Genomic DNA, 27,223 nt, shown 5'->3' with positions numbered 1-27,223 from the left:
AATGTTAATGTTAATAATTGGCTAGCTGCCTCAAGCTATTTTATCAAGGAGCATCCTATAGCTGTCCCCCTGTAACATGATTTTTGCTTTCTAAGAAGTGAATTTCCCATTTTCATTATTGCCTCATTTGGAGTTGTCTACAATTAATTATGAACATTCTTTAGTTTGTTATGTTAAGTAATGGTGTTTAGTTGGAAATAAATTGCTTTATTTTTACCTTCACGTTATAAAGAGGAATGTATGTAACTGTTATTAAGGTCCTAGTCCTTTATAATGCAAGAGATGACATAAAACTGTCAAACAGTTCTCATTTCTCTAACAAATTGCCTTTGTGCTTGTCCAGCACTATTGACTTTGGCTCCAGAATATCATTAATTATAAATTTTTATACTTTTGTGTATTTTCTCTCCATTTCTGGGTTGTAATATGTTAGACACGTTTAACATCAATATTTGTTATGTTGATATAAATTGTTCTTTTTACCCTTTTGGAATTTCTGTTTTTAAATCTGAAAAGACTAGCATTGAAATGGATGCTTGGTGAAAATGTGGATTACAAAAACTGTTTTTGTGGTAAGTTATTGGATAGACTATTTAAACTTGACCACTGGGTCTCAGTAGTAAAAAGTATTTTCTTGATAACCCAGATGAACTCAATAAAGGTTCATTACAAAGCCAAAAACATCAAGCAGTTTGTTCATTGTCAGTAATGTGTGTCTTAATTAATTAATAATGTGTTATCTTTTCATATCTTCTCCCCCTAAAGAGCTCCAAAGATAGTAACTACCAGATTATTCTTGTAAGTGCCTTTGGGAATTATTGATCTAATTTCTGATTTTATTCTTTTCTTATATACTCATATAATTTTTTTAAAATGACATTAAATTTTTTCTAATCAGCAAGAATCTTTCTTCTCACCCTTCTACCTGAATCCTCCTCTCCACAACTGAGAACAAAAGAAAAGCAAAACAACTATTATAAACATATGTAGTTCAGCAAAAGTATGTTTCATCATTAGTCTTTTCAAATCCTAATTAGACATTATGCTGAAGAGAGTTCCTAGTTCTTTCAGAGTAATTGTTTTACTATTTTCTTGTTATTGTATATACTTGTATTCTAAATTATATTTTTTCCAGTATAATTACCTTACTCCTCTATAGATTATGAACTGTTTATATAGGCAAGAACCAATAGCAGTTGAAGTTGAAATTAAGTTGTATTATTATGATTAAATCACTTAGTCCTTGAACCTTGGGTTCTTTATTTAGAAAATAAGAACAATACTTTGACATGGAGAAAATGTTTTTAAAACATAAAACTTAAGATGCTATATAAGTATCTTTGTCTTAGGGACAGTATGAAATTCATAGTTAACTCTTAATGGATACTAAGGAATTTTATTCTCTTTATATATTCTCTTTATATAGTCTCAGGTTATTTATGTTTTTTCTTTTGTTTTTGAATAATCATTGTCCTTATTGCATTTTGTGATGATTATCAATTAGTATTTTACTTTCTTTATGTAAAATAGTCTTCACCAGGTACAATAAAATGAGAAAAATGGTAAAATCCCACAAGTTTTGTGTAGCATAAATCAAAATACTAATCTCAGTTTTATTTCTAGTAAATTTTTAAAAGTTTCTAGGATGTAAACCACTATTCTGTGTAGTGTGCTAATTCTTATTTTGAAATGTTCTGTTCATGAAAAGCATAATTAAGCAGGGATCTATATCTTTAAAATTATTTAAATATTTGTACTTGTTATAAATCTTTAATTGTAATCCAGAAAAACCTATATGTATTGTACAAGATGTGATTATTCTCATAGATTAATATGCTAATTCAAAGGCCCTAATGAAGAAAATACTGTGGACATAGGGACAAGGCAAAAATTGTTAGTTTCTCTGTTTTGGATTTATTGGGAAGAAGACTCTTCTAAATGGAAAGTGTGATGAGAAGATTGTAATAAATCAGAGTGGAATGTGGCCAAAGATGAGGGATTTTGCTGTTGAGAAAGGGATCCTATTTTAAAACGATGGAGAAAGAACTGTCCAGATTGTAACAATTATTTAGACATGGGAGAAAAGAGAGGAATCAAGGATGACCTTGAGGTCAGTTGTTTGCAAGATGGTGGTATCCCTAGAGACAGAGATGGCTTAAGAATATCCTGGAGGGAAATAAATTAAACCTTATGATGATGAGTTTAGATATTAAGTATTACATATAAGAGGGATGTACAATTTCCTTGAGAAATATTTGCCTAGGAGAAATATATTTGTGTGCATATATGTGATATATGTCATACAAAGAGATATAGATGAATATAGTTTATATTCCTTTACATTGGGTTATAAACTCTGATTCCTGTTCAACCCAAGGACAAGTATGACAACTATTTTTATTTTCCTATTGGTCAGTTTGTTTTTTCTTTAAGTTACTGTTACTTAGATACTGGTATGTTTGGCATAATTTGGTTATTATTCAATGTTATTTACAGTATCATTCGTTTCTCTGAAGGGAAATAAAAGGGTCAATCATTATGAATAATTTTTTCTTCCACTTAGAGTCTTTAGAAAATTCTTCATGTATCAGTGATGGTAGAATCTTAGGTATAAATCTGTCTCACAGTATGATAAAATAGAAATGGAAGTGAGTTTTGAAAAAGAAAAATGGAAGAACTATAAATAGTATCATGATTGTACATATTCAGGTGAGTTTCAGTTCTATTTAATAACCAGAACTCTTTACATTGTATAATTACTTGAATAATGTTTTCTTCATGTTATAGCATTTTCTCTTGTTCTTTATTCAATATTTAATGTAGAATAGTCTTCCTAGCATTTTTCTAATTCATTTTTTTTCCCCCTGAGTCTGGGGTTAAGTGACTTGCCCAGGGTCACACAGCTAGGAAGTGTTAAGTGTTTAAGCCCAAATTTGAACTCGGGTCCTCCTGAATTCAGAGCTGGTGCTCCATCCACTGCGCCACCTAGTTGCCCCCCTAGCATTTTTCTTAGATCAAATATGGATTATCATTCTATTCTCATACAAAATTCTCAACAATTAAAATCCATTATAATTCTAATTTTTATTCCTAAAGCTTTGTTTCTCTTGGTATGTGTAGGCATTTTCTAAAATTCACATGGGTATCAATATTTCCAATTTTAAAAAATCTGTTAGTATATCTGGCCTAAAATATAAATACTGTGGTTTTTTTTTTTAATTGTTGGTTTGAACTAAAGATAAACAACTTGGTTTTCTTGGATTATAATTAAACTTTAGTCATAGTAAGTATATTAAATTGGCAATAAACTCTTGCCTGGTGCTCTTTTAGGCTTCAAGTTTAATAATAAAGCTATAGATGTTTGAGTAGGGTGCCCCTGTGGTACACTGAGGACTGCAGAACCTTTTGTTAGAAATCTATTGCCTTATTCTGAACTTCTTCAGAGAGGCATCCTAGTGTAATGAAAAGGGTGGAGAGGTCCAGGTTTGAATCCTGCTCCTAATACTTACTAGTTTTATATAAGTCCCAGAATTCTATATAGTCTCAATTTCTTGATCAATAAAATTGAGATAATACCTGAAGCACCTGAAGTTCATTGTGAATGAACCTTAAACTATAGAACTCTGAGCTATTATTGTTACAATTGATTCTTATACTTGATGCTGAGTTCTGGGTATTAAAAATTTTAATATGTTATAGGAATTATTGCTTATGGTTTAGAATTCTAGAACTGAGAATGTTAAAAAAAAATTCCTTAAAAGTTATAGGTAAAGGTGAGAATAATTAAAAAATGAACTTTTGAAAAGAATAAATTTGTAAATATATAAACATTAGACTTACTGAATAAAGATTTCCAACCTCACCTTGTGACATTCAGGTTCTCATTAAGATTAATGTTGGGAGTTTTCTATTTACCAGTATTGGGTGCCAGACTTTTGACCTGCTTGTCCTTGGTTTGGAAATTGCTTAGTGCTGTTTATAGTTGTATAACTTCAGCACAAGTGGTTTCTATAGCTACTGTCCAGTACCAGATGTCGAACAGTGGGAAGCTTTGATAAGGGTAGCAGGATTTTTAAACAAAAGCCGGACATGGGTAATTACCCTGAAGCTGAACTGAGGCCCACCAAATTCAGCAACATCATTTATGTTTCATTTCTATATTAATTTAAAAACAAAAAAATTACCTGCTGCTTTTCTCAACTCTTCTTTCTCATCTTTTGCCTCTTGTTGCTTTCATTTTAATATTTCTTTAAGAATATATCACATACCTCTAGTCTCCACTGTAATTAAGGAGTCTTAATGATAGTTGATAAAAATAGATAAGTATTACATTAGGTGGTTTTCACTTTGCTCTCAGCATCACTGGATTTTACTTAGAAGATGCTTCCTAAGCCATTTGCATTTAGAAGTTTTCAGTGAAAGCTGCTATTTTATATAAACTGCTGTCACTTAGGAAAATATAAATGATCTGAAGTTAATGCCAGTGATATGGAAGAAATCATTATCTCATTATCAAGAAGTGACATGAGTAAAGGAACAACTTTAACCTGACCTATAAATAAAATAAAAGTCATTTGGCTTGCTCCAGTATCATAGATTTATTTAGATTAGCATCATTGAATCTTTGTCCATTTCCCAAATAATGCCTTTTTGGGACAAATCACCTGTTCTTTACAAATAGTCATCTTATAGTTTGAAAAGTAGCTTTAGGAATTGCCACTGATGTTATGATTATGTGGCAAAATTAACAAATATCCTTGTTTTTTGTTTTTGTAGTAGAGAACTTACCAGAAAGATGGGATTTTAACTTCAGTGAGGATCATGTTGGACGAATAGCTAATTACATAAAGCAAACTAAATAGGTGCAAGTCACCTGCCATCTGGGAATTTTCATTATTTAACAACTGAATGTTGAGTAAGTATATTTCATTCTCAGATCATGAGTTGATTCTTAAAATAGAGACAGTTCCTTCATGGAATTTATAGTTTGATAAAAGAGTAATTCTCAAAGCAGTTTATACATTGGCTAAATTAGATGATATTGTTAAAGAAATTGCAACCTTAACCAACAATCACTTATCAAGTGCCTATGTTATATTGTGCTAGACACAGAAATACAATAATGAAACAATATATAGTTTTACTTCCAGGTATTTATTATCTAGTAGAAATGTACTAAGACAAATATAAAGGTGATTGTCATGTTGAATAAGTATTTAAGAAATGTATGAGAGGTCTGAATAGAATGGATTTATAAGAAATTTGAGGTGAGGGAGATTACTTATAGATAGGTTGAATTAAAGAAGTCACTGTGGAGGAGGAATCACCTGGGCTGAGTTTGAAAGAAGTGGTGTGTGTGTGTGTGTGTGTGTGTGTGTGTGTGTGTGTGTGTGTGTGTTTTAAAGTTATTGAGATAAAAATTTCTGAATGGGATTGAAGAATAATGAATATTTTGGCTAGAATATGGAATTTGTGACTAGAATCAATCTATAATAAGGTACAGATAAATTGTAGCCCAACTGGAGTAGCTTAAATGGCAGGACAAATCAGTAAACAATGAATATCCATTAAAATTATTATTATTTTTTTTAGGTATGGGAATGATATGGTTAAATGTATTACAAATATTACTCTGGTGGTGGTTAGAAAAAATTGAATGAAGAGAGGAAGGGCCAGTGTTTGCACTGGAAAGCTGACCCAGTAGTTCAGTTTATAAATAATATGTACTTTAACTCTGACTGCCTAAAAGAGGCATTATTACTCTCTTAGTTACCTAGATTCACAAATAGATATTGTTCTTGACACCTTATTTTCTGTTCTGCTCTCTGTGAAATCAGTGGTTATTGACATAATTTTTTTCTTACTAAAAATATGTATATAACAAGCTCCTCCCACTCCTTCTTGTACCTACTTTCTCACTTCACTTGCTCTCTTTTTACTGCTAAGTATAACTTCTACTTATGCCCTGACACCTTTTTCCTTACCCCACCCCCAGTCCCCTCTAGGACCTTGCTTCATTAATCATCCCCTATCTCAACCATTTTGGCTTCTCTGTCCCTGATTACAGAAATATTCAGCTCACTTCATCTCACAAGAACACTTTCTTTGACCTGGTGACATTTAAAACTATAGCTTTTCTTCTCCATTGGCTAAACTTTTTGAATGTGATGTGGAATCAATAAAAGACAAATAAAAGGATTCAGTATGGTATTGTGACTTATTATGGAAACACATGGTATTTGAGAATAGGCATGGAAAAGCTCTTAGCTAAACATAACATTTATGGGTTTATAATATCACACTGTTGAAATGGTCTATTTTCAATTTAAGACTTGGTAGGTAGGGAAGTAATTTGAATTAGGCCCTAGATAGCTTGTTTATCAAATTTGCAGATTTCATAAAGCTAGAAAGAATAGCTAGAATGTTAAATGACAAAATCAGGATCCAAAAAAACTATTAATAAGGCAGAGCAATGGGCCAAATCAGGGAAGGTGGGATTTAATAGAGATAGATGCAAAGTGTTATATTTGAGTTCAAAAAATTAACTCTACAAGTATAAGGGTGAGGGGGCGGCTAGGTGGCGCAGTGGATAGAGCACCAGCCTTGAATTCAGGAGGACCCAAGTTCAAATCTGGTCTCAGACACTTAACACTTCCTAGCTGTGTGACCTTGGGCAAGTCACTTAACCCTAGCCTCAACCAAAAAAAAAAAAAAAGTATAAGGGTGAGAAGTATAAATAGATAATGATTCCTGTAAAAAGAAATTAGGGGAAGAAGAAGACTAATTAACTATAGCTGTAATATATGAGTTAACAGAGATATATGGCAGTGCCCAAAGTGAAATAAGGCGTCTTTGAGAGGCATAGTGTATAGGAAAAGGAACGGAATTATTCCACTATGATGAAACTACACCTGGAATATTATCAGGTACCACATGTTAGAAAGGACAGAAGCTTGATTGTGATTAAGATGGTAAGAGTACTGGAATCCATACCATAGCATAGAGACCTGGGATCTGGGACCTTTTTTTTTTTTTTTTTTTTTTTTTTTTCAAAGTATTTTGATAATTGGTTTATTTTGTGATCCCAAGTATTTTATATATTTAAAAACATTATTCTGAGTAGTCCTTAGACTTCACCAGACTTCCAAAAGGGTCCATTATATAAAATAGGAAAAGAATTGCTGTAAGAAGATTGGTTGAAGGAAATGGGGGTCTCTAGCTTTGGAGAAAAGGACAGGATAACAGTCTGAAAGTATTTAAGGACTGTCATATGGAACAGGGATTGTTTTTTGGCCCTAGATTACAAAAGTAGAAGCAAGGGATTGAAGCTGTTATGGCAGATTTTAGGCTTGTTATAGGGGAGAAATTTCCTAGCAGTGATTGCTATCTATAATGGAATTTATTACCTCAGTAGTCAGTGCATTTTCTGCCATTGGAATTCTACAGGCAGAGGCTGCTGTATTGTCTGTGATGAGGCATAAGGAATTCAGTCAAGTGTAGGTTGGACCAGAGGATTTCTCAGTTATCTTCTAAGTTTTAGCTTCTTGATGCCAAAATATTGGTAGTAGCCTGAGAAAACAGAGAGGAATTAAGAGATACTGGTCATGAACTGATGCTTAGTGAAATGAGTAGGACCAGGAGATCATTGTATACTTAAACAACAATACTATATGATGATCATTTCTGATGGATGTGGCCATTTTCAACAATGAGATGAACTAGATCCGTTCCAATAGACCAGTAATGAACTGAACCAGCTACACCGAGCAGGAGAACTCTGGGAGATGACTATGAACCATCCAATCCCTCTAATTTTGTCCACCTGCATTTTGTATTTCCTTCACAGGATAATTGTATCCTATTTCAAAGTCCAATTCTTTTTGTACAACAAAACAACTGTTTGGATATGTATACATATATTATATTTAGTTAACATATTTAACTTGTATTGGTCAACCTACCATCTGGGGGAGGGGGGAAGAAAGGGAAAAAATTAGAACAAAAGGTTTGGCTATTGTCAATGTTGTGAAATTATCCATGCATATATCTGGTAAATAAAAACTATTAAAAAAAAGAGAGAGATACTGGTCATGTTAAGAATAATGAGATGGCTTAGAAATGATGATGTAGGAGAAGTAGAAAGAGAAGAGATTATAGTTTTAGAGGAAATTTTTGGAATTGAAGTTCTTAAAGGTAAAACTTTTCCAACTAATGGTGACTTATAAAGCATGACCACTCAATTAAATGTGTGGCTGAAATAAAAATTGTATGGGCTTCCCAAGAGAAGAATTACTGATCGATGTTGTGGCAGGACAAAAATCCAAAATAGCAGTAGAGAATCAGGAGGGTTGCTGACCCCACTGTAAGATCCTCAGCAAAAAGTCAGGTTTAATTTATTTCAGAGAGGTTACAGAGTGAAGAGAGGAGTCTATATTTGACTGGAACTTCTAAGGAACCCAGTAAAAGTAAAGTCAAAAGGAAACAAGTACTAGGAAAAGTTGGGGCTGAGTTAAATAGGAATGAGTTTATGTGGGACTAAGATTTATAAAACTATTGTATATTCTTCACAGTACCTAGGGTCTTTCACATAGTATATACTCGCTTGCTGTTTGATTAATTAAATAATGCCATTTATTTATAAAGAAGGGTATAACGAGAGTAGGGGGTGAAAATATGTCCCTCTCCTTTCTCCTTCATCCTTCCTCTCTCCTCCCATCTCCCTTTTCTTCTCCTCCTCCTCTTTTTCCTTTTCCATCTCTTCCTTTTTCTCCTCCTCCTCCATTTAAGGGCCTTGTCTAGGATCACATAGCTAGAAATTTTATTTATGTATTTGAGGCCAGATTTGAGCTCATGTCCTCCCTGATTCCAGGAGTACTCTATCCACTACAACCTAGCTGCCCTGAGGTTTCTTTTAATTTGACATTTATGAACTTTAATATCAACGTTTATTATGTCAGGCAATGGCTTTGGGAATTGAGATCAGTTATTTTTTAATGCTTTTTATCCTTTATTTTGGACATCCCATTTTATTCTCCGATGTATTGTTAGGCATATAAACAGTTAAGGGTTTATTTGTATATAAGGTCCATTCTTTGCTCTTGTTTTAAAGTAAAGTTTTTAGTTCTTGGTTGGTCACAGATGGAGATTAGTAGAATGTGAAATCTCTTCCAACTAACTATTTGTATATATCTATGTTTAAGAAATAAGTTGGTAAGAATAAATACCTTTCCAGTGGGGAAAAGATTGTTTGGATCATCTTTATGATGGATAAACTATTCAACAGTGAGATCCAAGAGCTCCTGACCTTTAGCACTTAGGTCCCAGGATATGTGGTCAATTCTGGTTTAAACTGTGTAACCTGTTGAATAAGGAAACTTCAAGAAGAATTTTCTAATCTTAGTCAGCAGAGGGCAGTGGTACACAGAAAAGTATTGGAAGTCCATTTCTGCTTTAGGGATCATGCTTCACTTCTCTATATGGATTATGTTTAGAATTAGCAGTATTGATGGTACAGGAAATTGACTTTGTGGTGACATTGTGTTAACACGATCCTGTCTAAAAGTTTAGGATTGAGATTTTTTTACTATTTAGTAGATTTTAAATCTTATTTTGTTTTGAAAGTCCCATCAGCCTTTTGTTTAGAAAAAGTATCAATATGCTCATAGGCTTTAGAGTTAGGTACTTTAGAGATTATTTTATAGTCCAGCACTGTTACTTTACAGATGAACAAACTGAGACCCAGACGATTTACCTAAGGTCACATGGGTCAGACTCAAAGTCTAATGCTCTTTATAGGACTCCATTTTGTATAAATTGGAATTGAATATTATTCAGTTTTATAGACTCTAAATTTGCTGATTTCCTATGATATGTAAAATTGCAATTTTCAAGGTTAAGATATTTTTATGATCATTACAGAGAAATTATGGTGAGCATTTTTCTTTTAGAAGCATTTATCTTAGCTATAATTTGTCTGATTTGCTACTTTTGTTCATAACTTTGGGATTATATGAATTTTTCCCTTTCTCTTACCCATACCCAGTCAGATACCAACTCTTGCTGATTTATCTATAACACATTAATCCCCTTCTCTCTATTCCCACTGTTCTATCCTAGTATAAAAATTACCCACATGTTCTGACAATCTCACTTGGTCTCAACTCATTTTCTTACCCCTCCTGCTCTCTCTCCTTCCCTCTTCCCAGTCTTTCTTATGAAAATTTTCTTTTGCCAGAAACTTTCGTATTCAATATTTCATTATGTCATGGTTCCATTCAAAAATCTTCAGGGGCTTTGTCTTCCAATGAGCAGTTTCCTTTTTTTTTGACCTGGCATTATAATCCCTCTACAATCAGAACCAGTCTACCTTTACAAATTTGGTCCATATTGCTTCCCTCCAGGTATATTCTTGCCAAACTTCATTACTCTTTGTCCCATGAATATACCCTATATTTTACTGCTTCCTTGCATTTCATCATGCTATTTCCTATGCCTGGAGGGCTTTCACTATCTCTCTCTCTACCTGTTGAATTCGTACTCATACTTTGAAGTTTAATTCAAATGTTGGCTCCTATAAGAATGACTTAGTGAAACCCCCTTACCAATCATATAGCATTTTATCTTATGCTTCTCTAATGCATTTATTATGTAATATATATAATAGTTATCTATTTGTGTCATCTCTCTTCCTTCCCCCCGTCAGCTTTTTTTTTTTTTTTTTTCCAGGGCATGGTGTGATTAATTTCAGGAATTAACAATTTGGAAACTCTTTCCACCAAAACAAGTTAACATTTAGTCTGCAATTATGGGTATATAGAATATTCAGGACATGAATCCAACTCTTTTTGAATTCATCCATTATGCCATGTTGCTTGTCTTTTCTGAGACCAGAGCTTAGTTCAAGAAATTGTTTTAGCTTCCTCTATTCATCTACAACTTACAGGATACAGGTGTGAAGCCATAAACCAGGGCAGATGTAATCTTTTCTCATATCCCTTCCTTTCTTAGTCGTCTTTGGTTTTCTGGGTATCTTTATTTTTCTTCCACTTTTTTTTTTCCCGCTAAAAATTGGTGACCTGAAAGAAAAAGAAGCAGCTACTTTGAATGAAGACTTTTTAATATTGAGTTAGTCTCATAGTTTCATGAATATTAAAGAAGTCAGAGAAGCAAGATACTGAGTCCCAGCAAAAAGCAATCCTGAGTCTAGGAGAAAGAAATAGGATGAAGGTCCTCCTCTTTAAGGAAACACTTTTGTCTTTGAGATGTTTAATTGATGAGAGTTGAAACAGAATCAGGAAGAACAGGGAATGTGAATAGAGAAGAGTCATTGCAAGTGTTGAAAGATATGTAGAGTTGAATATCAACATCTTAAGTGTTTACTCTGGCATTAACAAAAGATAAGAGCAGATAGAGAGGAGCAGAAGATTGAGAATTGAATTTATCTGAAGTGAGGCACTATAAATTCTTACAGTCATAAATAGTTCACTGTGTGTGTGTGTGTGTGTGTGTGTGTGTGTGTGTGTGTGTGTGTGTGTAGAGAGCCACACCCAAAGTCTGGAGATTCGAATTAACTTTGACAAACATTAGTTTTCTGATGTGGAGAATGGTTTGCTCCCCTTGCAGGATTGTTGTTAGAAGAAAGATCACTGTAAACCTTAAAGCATCATGTAAATGTTAGAGTTTATAAGTTATTCACGTAGGCTGGCATATAAATATATGTATATACACACATACAAGTGACATACTGTTTTTTTTTTTTTTTTATCTTTATCGTGTCCACCCTTCTCCATCCTTTCAGTATAAAACATATTATGTTGTAGTGTGTACATTTTAAAACAGTGTAAGGAGAATTTGGGCTACAAACTGTACATAGGAAGCAAATTATAGCATGTAATTTTATGTTCCTTTATTTGACACAAGTCCAAAATGTTACTTTTGTGTTTTCAGGGGCTTCCCTGTTTCATCTTTAGTCACTGGTTCCTCTCATAGACATGACCCATGACATCTTAACCTTTCTTTACATTCACATTATTTTAATGACATTATTTCTTTTAGTCCCTTTTTAGCCTTGAAGAATTTTGTTATTAAAACCCCCGTCCCTTAGATTTAGGTAGAAATTATTCAATTTATATTCAGTCAGTTTATTATGGTGATCTTGATTTAATAGAAATTCCTTCACTAGACTTTTCTTTGTTTTTTATTCATATATACTAAATAAGATAAGCCTTTAACACTTTCTTATTCATTAATTGCGTTTTAATATAGTTATCAATAGTCATATCTGAAATGAAACATTCTCAAAGAACAAGACTACTCTCCGTGAAGTTGGCTTGAGTGCAATGGAGCTGGGAAAATTTTCCATTTCTTTAAGTACTGGGTCACTGACTGTAGTGGATAGAAAAATTGGATCAGTAACTCTTTCATTCATATTAGATCCTGGGGCTAGTCATTTGAGAGGGATATATTTCTTGGATTACTTCTTTCTCTAATGGTCTTTGTAAAGTTGTAGCCTACCTGATAGATAAGAGAAGAAGCAAGACTTAGAGAGAACAGGAATTATTTTTTACTTTTCTTTGCAGCTTTCCAACACTTAACCACACAATAGATGCTTAAAAATATGTGTTAGAAATATGCATTGATTGTCAGCTGAAATATGGCATCTTAGAGGACCATTATATAGGAGGTAGTTTGGCATACTAAGTGGATAGTGTAACCAAGAAGATCTGGAGAAATTTAGCTGTATGATTCTAAGTAAGTCATTTAATTTTTCTCATGAGCAAAATGGGAATAATATTTCCTAGGTCATAGGGTTCCTATGAAGATCAAATGAGATCATGTATCTAACACTCTTTGCAAAATATAAAATACTAAATAAATGTTAATTGTTATTAATAATATCTTAGTGCCTATCTCCACATTTTTATGTCTGACAAATATTTACAACCACAGAGTATATGGTTGGCATGCTTACTTTTATACATACTAGTTTTGTTACCCTGAAGAAGTCATTTAACTTCTCACTGTTTTAGGCAGCTTTCTAAGACTATAAATTTCAGAAAAGGCACCAATCTTCATTGACAGGGGCAATGTTCTTACCAAGGAGTTTCTAAAACCAGTGAAATCAGAGGTCCACAGATTCTTGTCCATATTATTGAATTTATGATCCAATTCTCCTTTCTACCTTTGAGGTGACCATGCAGGTCCCTTTGTCATACTTCTTATCCAGTCCCCTTCCCTCACCTCTGAGGCTTTCTGCCTCAATTGTTCCTATTTATTTTGACAAGAAGAGAAAAATAAGACAAAATATTTATAAATTGAGTGTCCACCAACTAGCTAGTTATAAACTCACCTTTCTTGGATTGTATGTTCTCAGAAGTTGTTGACTCTGCTATTTTCATTATGCTTTTGCGTTATTGACTAAATTGTTCACTGGTATACTTTAGAAAATTTGATAAACTTCTAGAACACATGTACACGGTTACCTTGAAATTCAAGTACTTGCCTGTTTGCGCTTAATGCAGTAGTATAGTTAAACATATCTATGAAATATTTATTGTACAATTTGGATTACTTAGTTGTGACTAATGTAGTTCTTAGAAAACAATATAACAAATGAAATTTCATATTCGCTAAAGCTTCTGGGTATTTATAAACTAACAATGAAGCAGGACAAAGATGATAATTTCTCATGAAATAAGCAGAGATATGAAAACATTCTGACAGCTGATATATTCCAGATGCATTTGTAGCTACCATTTTAATATAAAAATTTAAGGATTGGGAGGTTAGGTTTTTCTTTTGTTGTTATTTTATCCATATGAAAAATACATAAATTCATTAGTAAATAGATTTTATTTAAGAATAAATCTAGTTGAGATATAGTTGAATTACTAACATTGTTCACTGTCAAGCATATCTTATTCTGAGCAGATAGGTGGCGCAATGGATAGATCTGGGGCCTGGAGTCATAAATACTCATTTTCCTGAGTTCAAATATTACTTCAGATACTAACTCTGTGTTCTGGGACAAACATTGCTTGCCTCAATTTCCTCATCTGTAAAATAAGTTGGAGAAAGAAGTAGCAGACCATACCAGTATTTCTACACAGAAAAGCCCAAATGGGGTCATGAAGGGTCAGACACAACTGAACAGTTAAACCACTACATATTTCATCCTGGCAAACCATTTCTCAGAAGTCTAGCCTACTTAACTATTTTAAAATGGCATTTACTGCAATGTATACCATCCGTTTTTGTATCTGAATAAACCAAAAGTTTCATTCACTTGTTTGGATATTGTATAAATGTAGCTCTTTGTGATCATACTTCTCTGGTTTCAACTTTTACTTTGCATCCTTAGTACCTGGCACATAATAGATACATAAAACTTGTCAATTGACTGATTTGTGCAGAGGCATTCTCAAGTCACTGTTCTTTTACTCATATTCATGTTCTGAAAATACATTCTGTAATGAGAGAATAACAAAAAGACAATGAATTTGCTTAATAGTGTTTTTGCTGTGTCATATATAAACAGTTTAATGAATAATTTTTTTTTATCTCTCTTTATCCACCAGGACCAGGATCAGTATTCTCACCTATTGGATAATCAGTTTCCACCATACAAAGGTCTTAATTCGTTTCGTGAAAAGTATTTCAGTGGGGTAACAAAAAGAATTGCCAAGGAAGAAAAATCCAGCCAGGAGTGAGAAATAAGTTTACAACAGATAAACTAAGAATGAAAATTTGGGATTTGAAGAGAAAAGACATCTGGATATTCATGGATGATCCAGAGAACATGTACTGTTTTAAAGTTTTTTAAAAGAGAAAAACAAAATAAATACTACAAAGTAAATTGAGCAATTCTTTTGAAAGTGGGTTTGTTTATAGAAGATTTTTTGTATGTGTCTTTTGCAAACCTTATTTAATTTATATTTGTATTTTCAAGTATTAATGAAGATTGACTTTATATTTTTTTACCATTAACTTGCAAAAAGAAATAATACTATAGGTATTTTAGCATTTGATATCTGGGGTCTTCTGTATATTTTAAAACCTATTGGAAGTAATCAAGAATTATTTCTTTAGTAGATTTGTCAAGCTGTTTAATTTTTATTTGTAACAAATATGCATTGCAACCAATAAAACTAAGGCAGCTTCTTAAAAATTATGTCTCATATTCAGTGTTTTTGTTATTTTCTTGGTGAATTTTTAAAATTTTCATATTATCACTTGGTAGTAATAATAAAAGCCCTAGGACCTGTTAAATGAAAAAAAAAAAAACTTCTCAAACTGTCTGAAGCCTGTTCACATCTGAAGCTCATCTGTACCTTGGATTTGCTCTCAAATTCCTAAACCTTGACTTTTGGTAAAGACAACTGCCCACAATTTTTGGTTCAGCAACTGATAGTTAAAGCACAGTAACAACAACAACAACAAAAAATGCCATAATAGTCCCTTAATGGTATTAAGTCTAATCAGTGCTCTTTGAAATCGAAGCTTTATTTTTCTTGAAGAAGAAACTTTGCTGAATCCACATTGTGTCATGAAAATATCTCGTTGGGAAACCACTAACCCCATTAATTCAGGATGTTAATGGTTTTCCTTGCCTTTGGTGGTCAACTGTAACTCAGCAGGGTGGTGGTAAAGTGGAGTCTCTTATATCATCCAGAGGCTGCTGGATTTAAAAGGGTTTTTTTTTGTTGTTGTTTGTTTGTTTAATGTTACCTTTGGTAATTGTGGTCACACATTAATGGGTGGGTGATCCTTTACCTTCTAAAGACCAGTATGGCTTATGCAGAATACTCCCTGCTTCACTGGAGTCTTTCTTCCTCTTTTGCTATGGTACTGAATCTCAGCAGGAAGGTCTCAGAAATTTCAGTGATTGTTTTGTTTGGGTTTCTGAATGTGATTTGTGGTACACTAGAGGAAAATCTGAAAGTATCCAATAGTGATTTATTTTCAGAATTTCTGTTATAAACTGCTGTATTTTATTTTTTTAAAATTGGAACTTGTTTAGGAGTAAATTTGAATTTTTATAGATAGCAAATTTGGAATGAGAAATTTCTGCCTGGATGATTTTTTTCCCCATTGTAAACAAAAATTAGGCTTAGTTTAAAATTTTGTAGTCTTTTAAAATAAATCTTAATGTGAACACCATTTAAAGAATATCAGAATAAAAACTATATATCTTGTAAATGGACTTCAGATTCCAAATTATCCTTATAATTGAACTAATTATTAAAATCAGTAATTTAAAAATCTGTTAATCTTTCAAGTCTGCAGAAACTCTATAGAATTTATTTAGAGTTTTTGTCAGCAGGATCACCCTTAAAATTCCTAATGTGTTACCAGCTTGGGAACCAATCTTTGGAATACATAATTTATGTTAACATACATTTTGTAATAGTTTGTAGCAATTATAATAGATCACTTCAAAGAGAGTTGTTTCAACTTTATGTTCATTTCTTTATATATTTAACATCATGAATATCACCTAGCCAGTTAACTAAACACTAATCCACTTAACAGCCCTAGAGCTCTGTGATTCAAAATATGGTCTGTAAGGGTTCCCCAGGTGGTCTCTGGACCAATCTCTTTAATGTTTATAATATGACAAAAAGTCTGTAGTTTTGTTTCTGGTATACATTTATTTAACATATAATAAAAACCAGACCACCTGAGTGATGCTTCATCAAAGGTAATAACACCCTTGTTAATTCTGGTGAGCATTTTTTTGTGTCTGGTGGCAAGCAGGAGGTAATAAGTAGAGTAGGTGGTCTTGAGAATCTTTTGCCCTAGTAACCAGCAGACACAAAAAGTTTAAGAACTCTTTGCTGCTATGTTTTCTTAGAAGCTTCCTGCTCTGGGTGTGACTTAGCATTAGGCCTAGTATTATCCATAACAAACCCTTCAATGACAGCAATTGAATAATAAGACATTTTCAAAGTGTTTGCAAGCTTTGGAAGGTAAAGCGATCTTATCATAGTTTCCTTGTTAAGGAAATGTGTTAAGGAAATGTGTACTCATAAAATTGGCCATTCTCTATACTCTTGAGAGGAGTGGATATTACAACTGTAAAGAATCTTATTCCCAGCTTTCTGCTTGGAGGGAAATACAGCCCAAGGTAGCATAATTGGATTCATTAAAGTGAACGTGTTTATATTATTGGGTGAAAAATATGCTTTAAAAGTCTCTAAGCACAGGCTTTATGGAGACATGGAAACAGCTTTTGACTCATGTGTTTTTATACTCTTATTAAAATGTAAATGAAAGAAGCAAGGATGTTATTTTTAAAATCCAGGAAATAAGACTTTAAGATGAAGTGATCTGGTTGCCAGTATGAGCAATCAACTAAGAAAATTGAAGAGAACTGCTAGCTGTTTCAGAACTCAGCAACCTATCTATTGCCTGCTCAGCTGCAGTAAGCTGTCCTTTGTACTGGAAATACACTTCCTCTTAAATTCTCTCTCTCATAATCTTTAAGACTCAGCCTTATCTCCTTATCTCTAGAAATTTTCTCCATGATGAAGATTGGCAACATATTTGTAATTTAGGGTTTTAGAGAGTCATCTGTATATAATACTGAGAGATTAGATCACTTTCCTAGGGTAATATGAGTATCTGAAGTGAGACTTAAATTAAGGTTTTTCTCACTCCAATATCAGGGCCTCTAGAGCAGGATTTCTTAAACTTTTTCCACTTGTGACCCCTTTTTGCTCAAGAAATTTTTACATGACCCCTGATATACCCAAAGTACATAAAATAGGTATACAAATTAAACATTTACTGATAATCATATTTCCATGACCCCTATATTCAGTTACCAGACCTCCTATGGAGTCGCAAACCACAGTTTTAAGAAACTGGACTCTAGATTACTCCATTCTGTTTCTGTCTTAGTGAATTGCGGCAGTCAAAGAAATTCAACACTTTTAGGTCTGTTTTTTTTGTTGTTGATAAGGCTTTTTCAAAGTTAACTAATATAGTCCTCATATAATAGACATGAAACTTTCCTATTTGGTAAGATTCACACTGCATTCTAAGGTGAGGCTTGGAAGAGTTTTTCACATAGTGATTTACTTAGTTAACTTAATTTTTTTCTAAATTAAAGATTACTAGGCATTGGCAATCTCTTTGCATCTGCTTCTTATCCCTTAACTGATATTGGATAGATGCTAGGGAGAGCTAGGGACTTGATTTCCTTTATTATTGGTGTCAGGATAAGTACCTTGGGCTATCAGGGAAGATAAGAGTAGAGTAATACACTAATAAAGTAATAAGGAGAGCAAATTACTGATGCAGAGAGAATTATTTCCTTTGGGTCATAGAATGATAGATTTAGGGATCTCTCCAACCATGTTATCCAAATTTTACAGATGAGGAAACTAAGGCACAAGTAGTTAATTGACGTGTTCAACATCATGAAGTATTAAGTATTAGGGGATAGATTTGGGCCCAGATCTCCTCCCTTCCCCTCAAGGAGAATTCTTCACTTAAAACTTTTCCACTGCTATTTTACTCTCTCATTTGTCAAATGAAATGATAGTTTTCTTTCCAATCCTTGCTCCAACCCTACTTCCCCCAAACCACAACTCAATCCTTTAATCCACGATGTGTATATATATGGACACAATAAACTTAAGCTAAGGGTGTTTGCACTTCATTAAAACATTTTAGATCTTCTTTAATACCAGAGTGGTCTGGGAACAGAAGGTCTAGTGTCATGTATTCCAGTAGAAGGATAAACACATTTCTAACCACAGAATAACCGATGTGGCGCATTCCTGTCCACACTAGGGTGAAATCACGCACTAAGGACCCTGACCCTATTCTCTATGCAAGGGTCATCATGAAGATGTTCATCTGTTTCACCAAGCTGGGTGAGCCAATTGACATTTTATGGTAACCAAGGCCAATCTGCTATTTAGCTCTCATCCCCATCAGTAAGTATGGGTAACAAGGCCTTACGGGGTCAATGTTATACTGTCCCAGCAATCTCTTAGGTAAGCTGGGCCCCAGATCAAAATTGGGCTTTACTAGATGAATTTCAAGATAAGCCAGCTGCCCTTATGCAACTCCGGGCCCTTAGCTCTACTTCACAGAGTATCAGGATGTCCTCAGTGCATTTTCCTTCTGGCGTCTGAATGTTCTTACAAAGACAGTCATATTGCAATCGTGCCAGACTTTAAATTGCCAAAAAAGGACTCTGCTTTGAGCTCAATCATTTAGAAATTTCTTCTTCAAATATTCTCTCACTCTCCTGGGTAATTATTAAGAAAGGAACTTTGTATTGGCAGAATACCAGTAGTGCAGTTTAGCATGGAATCATCCCAATAGTTAGGTTTAAAAGAAAGCAGGCTATGTGAAAAAATAGTATTGTAAAGACTCAGGGTAGCAAGTGACAAAACCACTGCAAAATAGTGTCCACAACAGGCTTCTCCATAACATCAATGAGAGTAGAGGGTTAAAGAGATTGTGATTTGCTCATGGTTTCACAGGTGGTGTATGATTGAGAACCGGACCTCAGGTTATTATTTAAATGCTACACTCAGTTCTAGAACATGTTATCTCTAAGTTTTGCAAATGATACCTTATTTATTCATTCATTAGTTTTTAAAAAGAAACTACTATGTGTAAGATACTGCATTTGGTGCTGGAGGTGCAAAGACAAAAAGAAATTAAATAGTCTCAATTCTCGACGAGCTTATAATTTATTTAGAGTAGTGGGGGAAAGGAGGAGCAATACAATGAAAAATATAAGATATTTTCAGGGTGAGAATATAGAGTAATAACATCTGGGGAGGGGATTAGGAAAGGCCTAATGTATAAGGTAGCTTTGGAGCTTGGAAATTCCAAGAGGCAGATGTGGGGAAGGGAAAGCATTCCAGATATGTGGCTAAAGAGCCTCTTCAAAGAAAGGTGGGAGAAATAATTTCATTAAGTGTGCATAAGGACCATAAAGTGGGCAAGTTTGACTAGAATATAGGACATATGTAAAGGAATAATGTGAAATTAAGTCTGGAAGAAGGATGTAAATTGATTGTGAAAGACTTAAATGCCAAACAGAGAAGATGGTTTTTAATTCTATAGGTCCTAAGGAGCCATTAAAGCTTCCTGAGCAGGGGAGTTTTTAGAAAAAATGAGACTGGCAGTTTTGTGGAGGATGGGTTGGAAGAGAGAAGCTGAAAGCAGAGAGAACTATTGCAATATCACAGAACAAAAGTGGTAAGAGCTTGAATTTGGGTGGTGGTTATATGAGGGGAAAGGGATGCACATGAGAAATATTGCAGAAATATGAAAAATAATACTTAGCAATGGATTGGATGGGGTGGATGACTGAAGCTGTAAATCTGGGTGAAGGATGTGGGGCCCTAGAAAGAGTGGAAAGTTAGGAAGAGGTTGGGTTAAGGCAGAAAGAAAATGTACTCACATCTGGAAACAGGAAGTTTACAATGCCTGTGGGAAATTCAAGTGGAGATACTGAGTAGGCAGTTGAAGATAAGAAACTACAGCTCAGGAGGGAGCAGAGAGAAGATAACCTTAGGATTTATTATTTCTATAAAGATGATAATTGAACTCATAAAGTCATTGTGAGAGTGTATGGAAAGGAAAAGAAAAAAGTGCTCGAGACAGAGCTCAAATTTATACTAAAATTATGGATGAAGATCCAACAAAGGAGCCTGAAGGGTGGTGGTCAGGCAGGAGGATCATCAGAAGTCCCAGAAAAAAGTCCCAGTAAACCCAGGGAGGAGGGGATGTCTTAAAACAGAGTGTATCAAAAATCAGTGTCAATCAAATATCAATGTCAAATAATTCAGAGAAATCAAGAAGGATGAGAATAAAAGCCTTTGGATTTAGTAACTAAAAGATCATTGGCAGTTTTAGAGAGAGGCATTTCAGTCAAGTGGTAGGGTCAGAAACCAAGCTCAAAGTGAAGGGTTTTTTTTTTTTTTGTTTTGTTTTTTTGTTTATTTTTTAAGGATGAGAGAGATAGGGAAATACTGTTAGTCAATAGTGACAGATCTGAGAGAGACAGAAACAGAGAGAAGAGAGAGACAGAGACAGAGAAGAGACACAGACAAGACAGAGAGACAGAGAAACAGAAACAGTAATTGTATTTTTTAAGCTCCCTTGGGAGATAGAGGGGATGGGATCTTTGGGCACAAGCAGCATAGTTGACCTTGGCAAGGAAAGGGCCATCTCTTACCGACCTGGAACATCTGAGAAGAGAATGGAGAAGGATGATATTGATGGGATTTGAGATATAACATTTTATTGGGAGAAATAGGAGCTCATAATAAATTTTTCTTAAAAGTATGCAGAGATTGAAGATGAAATAGATTGTATTGAGGGTTTGAGAGGATTTAAAATAGGATTGGTCTGATAGAATTAATTAAAGAAGAGTAAAAGGATTTATATATAGCAACAAGAAACTAATTGATATAAAATGGCATAAATTTACAGGGTACTGGTCAACATAATTATGCATACTTATTGACTTGACTTATGTGACTTCCTCCAGCAGTATTTAGCAGCATGCAAGTAGCAGTCAAAGATGAAGGTGACTCAGAATAGAGTTTAGAAAAGGAAGAATAGCAGTATGATAAGGAGAAAAGGGATGCAAAGGAAAAACATGGCATAAAAATAAGCTAATTAACTAGGGAGCCAAAGTTGTGAAGGTAGGAAAATGAAAGCTGCAGCTAAGAGGATGGACTGGGAAAGCAAGTAATAGTGGAATGATTGCCCAGTGTAGATAAAAAATAGGTCTCCCTAATTTTGGGGATCTTTCACAAAATCGTTTCCATATTAATGCTACTTCTTTGTCCTTGTTCAGAGTAAGAAATATGTACTGGTCACATTTCTGGTTACTATTATTTAATCTTGACTCCTAGTGCTTTATATGTCAACATTTCTGCCTCAAGAAGGGAGGAGGTGAAAGAAGAGGTTCCTTGTCTCTCCTCCATTTTTGAACTATCATAGCTGAAGCTGAAATATATGTGAAAAAATGTGTGATACATATATATATGTATATACAGATATAGACATATACATGTACATATATACATATGCAACATATAAATTTATATATTTATTATTTCTTTCACTAGCTTTTTGTAAAACATATAGGACTGTGTATTCTTTGTTTTCCTTTCCCCCTCCCTTCTTCCTATTCCTATATTGGATACAATGAACACAGGTATTCTGTTTGCTGTTAGAGAAGGTAGTGAGGAGAAAGGGCCATTTTTTTCTTTTTCCTATTGGCACATCACTCAGAGCACCCAAAAGATAAAGTCACAACACTTCAAAAGCATTTTGGTCACCAAATGACTAAAAGTCATCTCTTTATGTGACACAGACCACCTCTTAAATTGTATAAAATTCTCTAAAATTGCATGTGAAAATTGTGTAATTAAAAATTACTTAATTGCATAAAAATCTACTTAACTGGCTTTCTACAAGAAGATAACACATAAGAAAACAAGTGAATTTAGCATTCTTTTATCACCTGGAAAGTCTGTAGTTGTTCTCCCTAGACGAACAGATGAATGCTCTGATTACAATCCTCAGAACCACTTGTTCTTCCATAAAATTAGCTTCAACCACTCTATCAGAAAAATGCCTACTAAGTATAATATATTGTGTAGGTGAAAGGAAGCAAAAGTATAGCAAGTTTCTATTTTAAAGATAATTGGGCCCTATTTATCTCATCTGCCATCCACCTTATATAGAGAAATAGGAACTAGATCTGTGATTCCATTAGTATAAGGAACTCCCACATAAGGAAACATCTTTTACCAATGCAAGTGAGCATCTTTGCAGAAACTTACACTTTTAGAGTGTTTCTTTCAGTACCCAAAAGTTAGATTATTTACCTAACGGATTTAACATGTCACAGAAGCAGGACTCAAAGCCCAGGCTTTCCTAATTAAGGGACTAATGCTTTATCTACTACTCCATACTCTTTACACATAGTGGATATTTTACAAATGTTTATAGACTGAACAAAGGTTAGTGGGTATGTTGCATTAGTATGGCTATGTCTCTCCCCCCTAAGTGATAAGCCTTGCTGACAGGATACAAAACACTCATACCTAGGGAGGGATGAAGTGAACTTCTTGTCAGCTGGGGAAACATGAGAGTCAGATAAAGAGAGGGGGGAGTAAAGTTAATAGCAACAAAGCACCTATTATGTGTCAAGCACTATGGAGAAAAAAGTTCTTCTTGCCCTCAGTGAATTCACAATTCCCAGAGAAGCGGTTAGGGTAAGGGGACAAAAAGACAGAGAAATAAAATGGTAATTGACATGGAATTCATCCTAAACTATTGTGATTTCCTCTTAATTGGTCTCCTTTTGTCTCTCCCCTCTCCAATGCCTTCTCTAAAAAACTGTCAAATTAATATTCCTAAGGCACAGAACTGAATATGTCACTCCTATCAGTAAGTATTTGTAGTGGCTTCCTAATACTTTTAGTCTCAAGTACAAACTTTTTTTTGTTTGGCTTCTAAAATCCTTCAAAGCTTGAATATCATCTCTCTTCCTGACTTATTATACTTCACTCCCCAACATGTACTCTATGTTCCAGCCAAATTACATTTTTTTTGTTCCTCATCCACCACATTCCACTTTTCATTTGCACGCTTTTACAGAGTTTGTCTCCCAAATATGCCTTCCTTATCTCTATCTCTGAGAATCTTTAGTTTCTTTAAAAAAATTCCTTAGATTGCCACCTTTTACACAGGACTTTTGCTGATCCTACCAACTTTTAATACTTCCACACTTCCATAACATTTTCTTTACTTTATGCGTATATTGTATATACTTTTAAGTAAAAGTGTTGCTTCCCCTTATAGAATGGAAGCATCTTGAGGGTAAGAATTTTTTCATTTTTGTTTTTGTATCTTTATATAAAAATGAGATATTTGTAAATCTCTTAGCCTAGTTAGTGCCTAGCATGCAGTAGGTGCTATATAAATGTTTATTCCCTTATCTTTTCTTTGTATTTTTTCTGCCTTGGACAGTGATTGGTACATAGTGGGCACTTAATAAACTCTTGTTGATTGATTAGTTGATTTACTCAGATGATTTTAATAAGAAAACAGACAAAAACAGGTACCAGCCAGACCTAGGGGCAAGCAGAGAATATCTGGCATATAAAAGTCAAGTGAGAAGGGAAAGGTGTAGCCAACATATAGTAATCAATAGCTAGCGAAGAAGAAGAAGAAGAAGAAGAAGAAGAAGAAGAAGAAGAAGAAGAAGAAGAAGAAGAAGAAGAAGAAGAAGAAGAAGAAGAAGAAGAAGAAGAAGAAGAAGAGGAAGAGGAAGAGGAAGAGGAAGAGGAAGAGGAAGAGGAAGAAGAAGAAGAAGAAGAAGAAGAAGAAGAAGAAGAAGAAGAAGAAGGAGGAAGAGGAGGAGGAGGAGGAGGAGGAGGAGGAGGAGGAGGAGGAGGAGGAGGAGGAGGAGGAGGAGGAGGAGGAGGAGGAGAGGAGGGGAAGAGGGAGAAGGAGAGGAGGAGGGGGAGGGGGAAGAAGGGGAGGAGGAGGAGGAGGATTAAACCAAATAGGAAGTAAATTAGGAAGAGCAAAAGCCCAACAGGATAAATCCAGGAACAATAGAATCTAATTTTGTCTTGAAACTTTAAGAAGGTAATAATGACTTTGCAAAGGTAGCAGTGGGAAGGAGAGATCAGAATTTAACCACCTTAATGGTCTTGTGCTTTTGGTTTTTGACCTGCCTGTACCTGGTAAAAAAAGACTTTGTGGGCTTTTTGTTGGTTGCTTGAATATTTCCATTTCCTAATATAACAATAAAGTCTGCTGCAGAGCACAAGAGGCAGAGTCGTTTTCCCCATCCTTTCCCCAAGGGGACCCTCTGCTCTGGACCCAAGCAGCCACCCAACTTGGTTCAGTTCTTGAGGAGCCTGGCCTTTGATGACAGGATTGGGCTCTCTTCCTACACTGCTCAGCTCACACACTCCTTAATTCAGTACTCAGAGAACATTTTGGCCCATGTCTAGGTCTTTCCAAAGAGGAAAATTAAAAAAATTCTCAATGTACAATTTAAATGAGGTATGGGTCAAGTATATATTTCACACATAAAAGAGAAATGCATGTATAAAAGAGAAAAGATTCTCAGAAAGCAAATGTTGATATAGCTATTTAAAGTAAGATTTAATAACTTAATAGTATCATTACAATTTGCTGGGAAGTGATGCTTGGAACTTCATCAAGATGTAAGGTATTTTGCAGGATTGTCAATTAGGCATTTTACATTTTACATTTTACCTCTGCTTTATACTCCAAAAAACTCCATGTTTACTGGTAAACTGAAATGAGGGCTTGTTCCTTTTTCAGTGGTCATCCTGTCTGATGAAGAAACTTCCCTTTCCTACAGGCAGTCTCACTTAATGGATCCAAGATTTCTGGACCTTTGGAACTCACAAGGTGACCTCCTAGCCTGGAAATGTCTACTTCAAGCTTGACGATTGATTACATACTCAGAAAAAGAAACACACAATAGAAAAGATAACCAGGGATCAAGTTACAAGCTCACCTAGTGGAGTGATCTTACTCTAATTTATATAAAAATTATCCCCATAATATCAAAGTGATAAAGGGTCAGCTCATCTTCCATCATTCACTGTAAGTCTCAGCTGTTACATGATGCTACCTGAAGGATCAAAGGAAGAGAGCTATACAAAAGCTAATTTCTTTTTAATTAATAAGGAATTTTGTCCTATTCCCTCCTCCTTCCTTATTCCTGTCATCTGTAGGATGTAGGAAGGGAACCATTTACAGTTTTCTGTATCAAACAGACTGTCAAATTCTTTTAAGTTCTGGATTATTATATGTCTAGGAACAGGAAGAAAGTTCATCCCCCAAAACCAAAGTACTGACTCACCATGTACCTGGAAGTATTTGCTCATTCCCTGAGATGACTCCTATAGAACAATTGAAATGATAGTACAATTAATATACCTTTAATCATTTAAATCCTTTGGGGGGAGGGGAGAAAAAAGAAATTCACATAACTTTTTTATATGTTTAAAGGGAATAACAAGTTGTATATAACAGAGTTGCAGTTGCAGTTTCATATATAATTATCTTTTAAAAAAATAATAATGTGTTATAGGAATGCTTATTTTTATTCCACAAACTAAATAGAAATAAAAAATTAAAAAGAAATGGCAATAGTATTAGTAGATACTATTATTAGAAATAGTAATATTATTAAAATATTATATATATATTACATTTTTATATATATCAATTAAAATGCACCAGAGATAGGTGGAATAGGAAGTTTTCTTGGTATAGGAATAGGGGCTGAGTTAAGAATCTGACTAAATAATTCACACCATATTCTTAAACTACTAAGATAAATGTTGCCACTCACAAAGGAATGGAGCAGGGGAAGAAGGCCACTCACAGTCAACTCCTTGAGAACCAGGAAAAGCTTAATCTTACCTTAGAGTCCCTTTTGGAGTTGAGTTGTGCATTCAACTGCTGGAGTTGAGTTATTTTAACAACACTTAGTCCCTTTTAACTGAATAGGATTAAGCAATTGCTCAGCAGTTATCTTTGATGCTTAAAGAAATATATGACAAAGTCACTGCCCTTAAGGAATTTATAATTTAATTGAGGAGGCAAGACATATGCACCAAAAGATGACAAACAATATATGGTAGTGTATGGATGCCAAATGAGTGGTACAGACAATAAGTAGAATGGTCTTTTTTTTTTTTCCTCCTTTGGAATTTTATTTTTTATTTTTAAAAAAGCTTTTTATTTTCAAAACATATGCATAGATAGTTTTCAACATTCACCCTTGCAAAACCTTGTATTCCAAATTTTCTTTCTCCCTCCCTTCCCCCATCCCCTTCCTTAGATGGTAAGTAATCCAATATATGTTAAACATGTGTACCTCTTCTATACATATTTCCACATTTATCATGCTGCGCAAGAAAAATCAGATCCAAAAGAAAACAAAAATGAGAAAGAAAACAAAATGCAAGCAAACAACCACCAAAAAGTGAAAATATTATGTTTTGATTCACATTCAGTCCCCACAGTCCTCTCTCTGGGTGTAGATGGCTCTCGCCATCACAACACCATTGAAACTGGTCTGAATCATCTCATTGTTGAAAAGAGCCATGCCCATCAGAGTGATCATTGTATAATGTTGTTGCCACGTACACTGTTGGCTCTACTCACTTTACTTAGC

At 34.2% G+C, this 27,223-nt stretch overlaps 1 protein-coding gene across 5 annotated transcripts in view; it reads left to right on the top strand.

Annotated features, from left to right (window-relative positions):
• TRMT11 (tRNA methyltransferase 11 homolog) overlaps positions 1-15,166 on the top strand; it is a 64,785-nt gene extending 49,619 nt beyond the window's left edge. For 4 of the 5 annotated variants that reach the window (XM_074309908.1, XM_074309909.1, XM_074309911.1 and 1 more), the window contains one exon: positions 14,577-15,166. In XM_074309908.1, coding sequence (XP_074166009.1) covers positions 14,577-14,708 — 132 coding nt within the window. In that variant the 3' untranslated portion in view covers positions 14,709-15,166. Of the gene's footprint in view, positions 1-4,776; positions 4,916-14,576 lie in introns of all 5 variants that reach the window. The other variant, XR_012489199.1, reaches the window with a different exon arrangement.
• The last annotated feature ends 12,057 nt before the right edge of the window (positions 15,167-27,223 follow it).

This window comes from Sminthopsis crassicaudata, chromosome 4, assembly GCF_048593235.1.
Source record: "Sminthopsis crassicaudata isolate SCR6 chromosome 4, ASM4859323v1, whole genome shotgun sequence".
NCBI classification, from domain to species: Eukaryota; Metazoa; Chordata; class Mammalia; order Dasyuromorphia; family Dasyuridae; genus Sminthopsis; species Sminthopsis crassicaudata.
The sequence above is the reverse complement of the archived record's forward strand: the minus strand, read 5'-3'. Positions and strand labels throughout refer to the sequence as shown.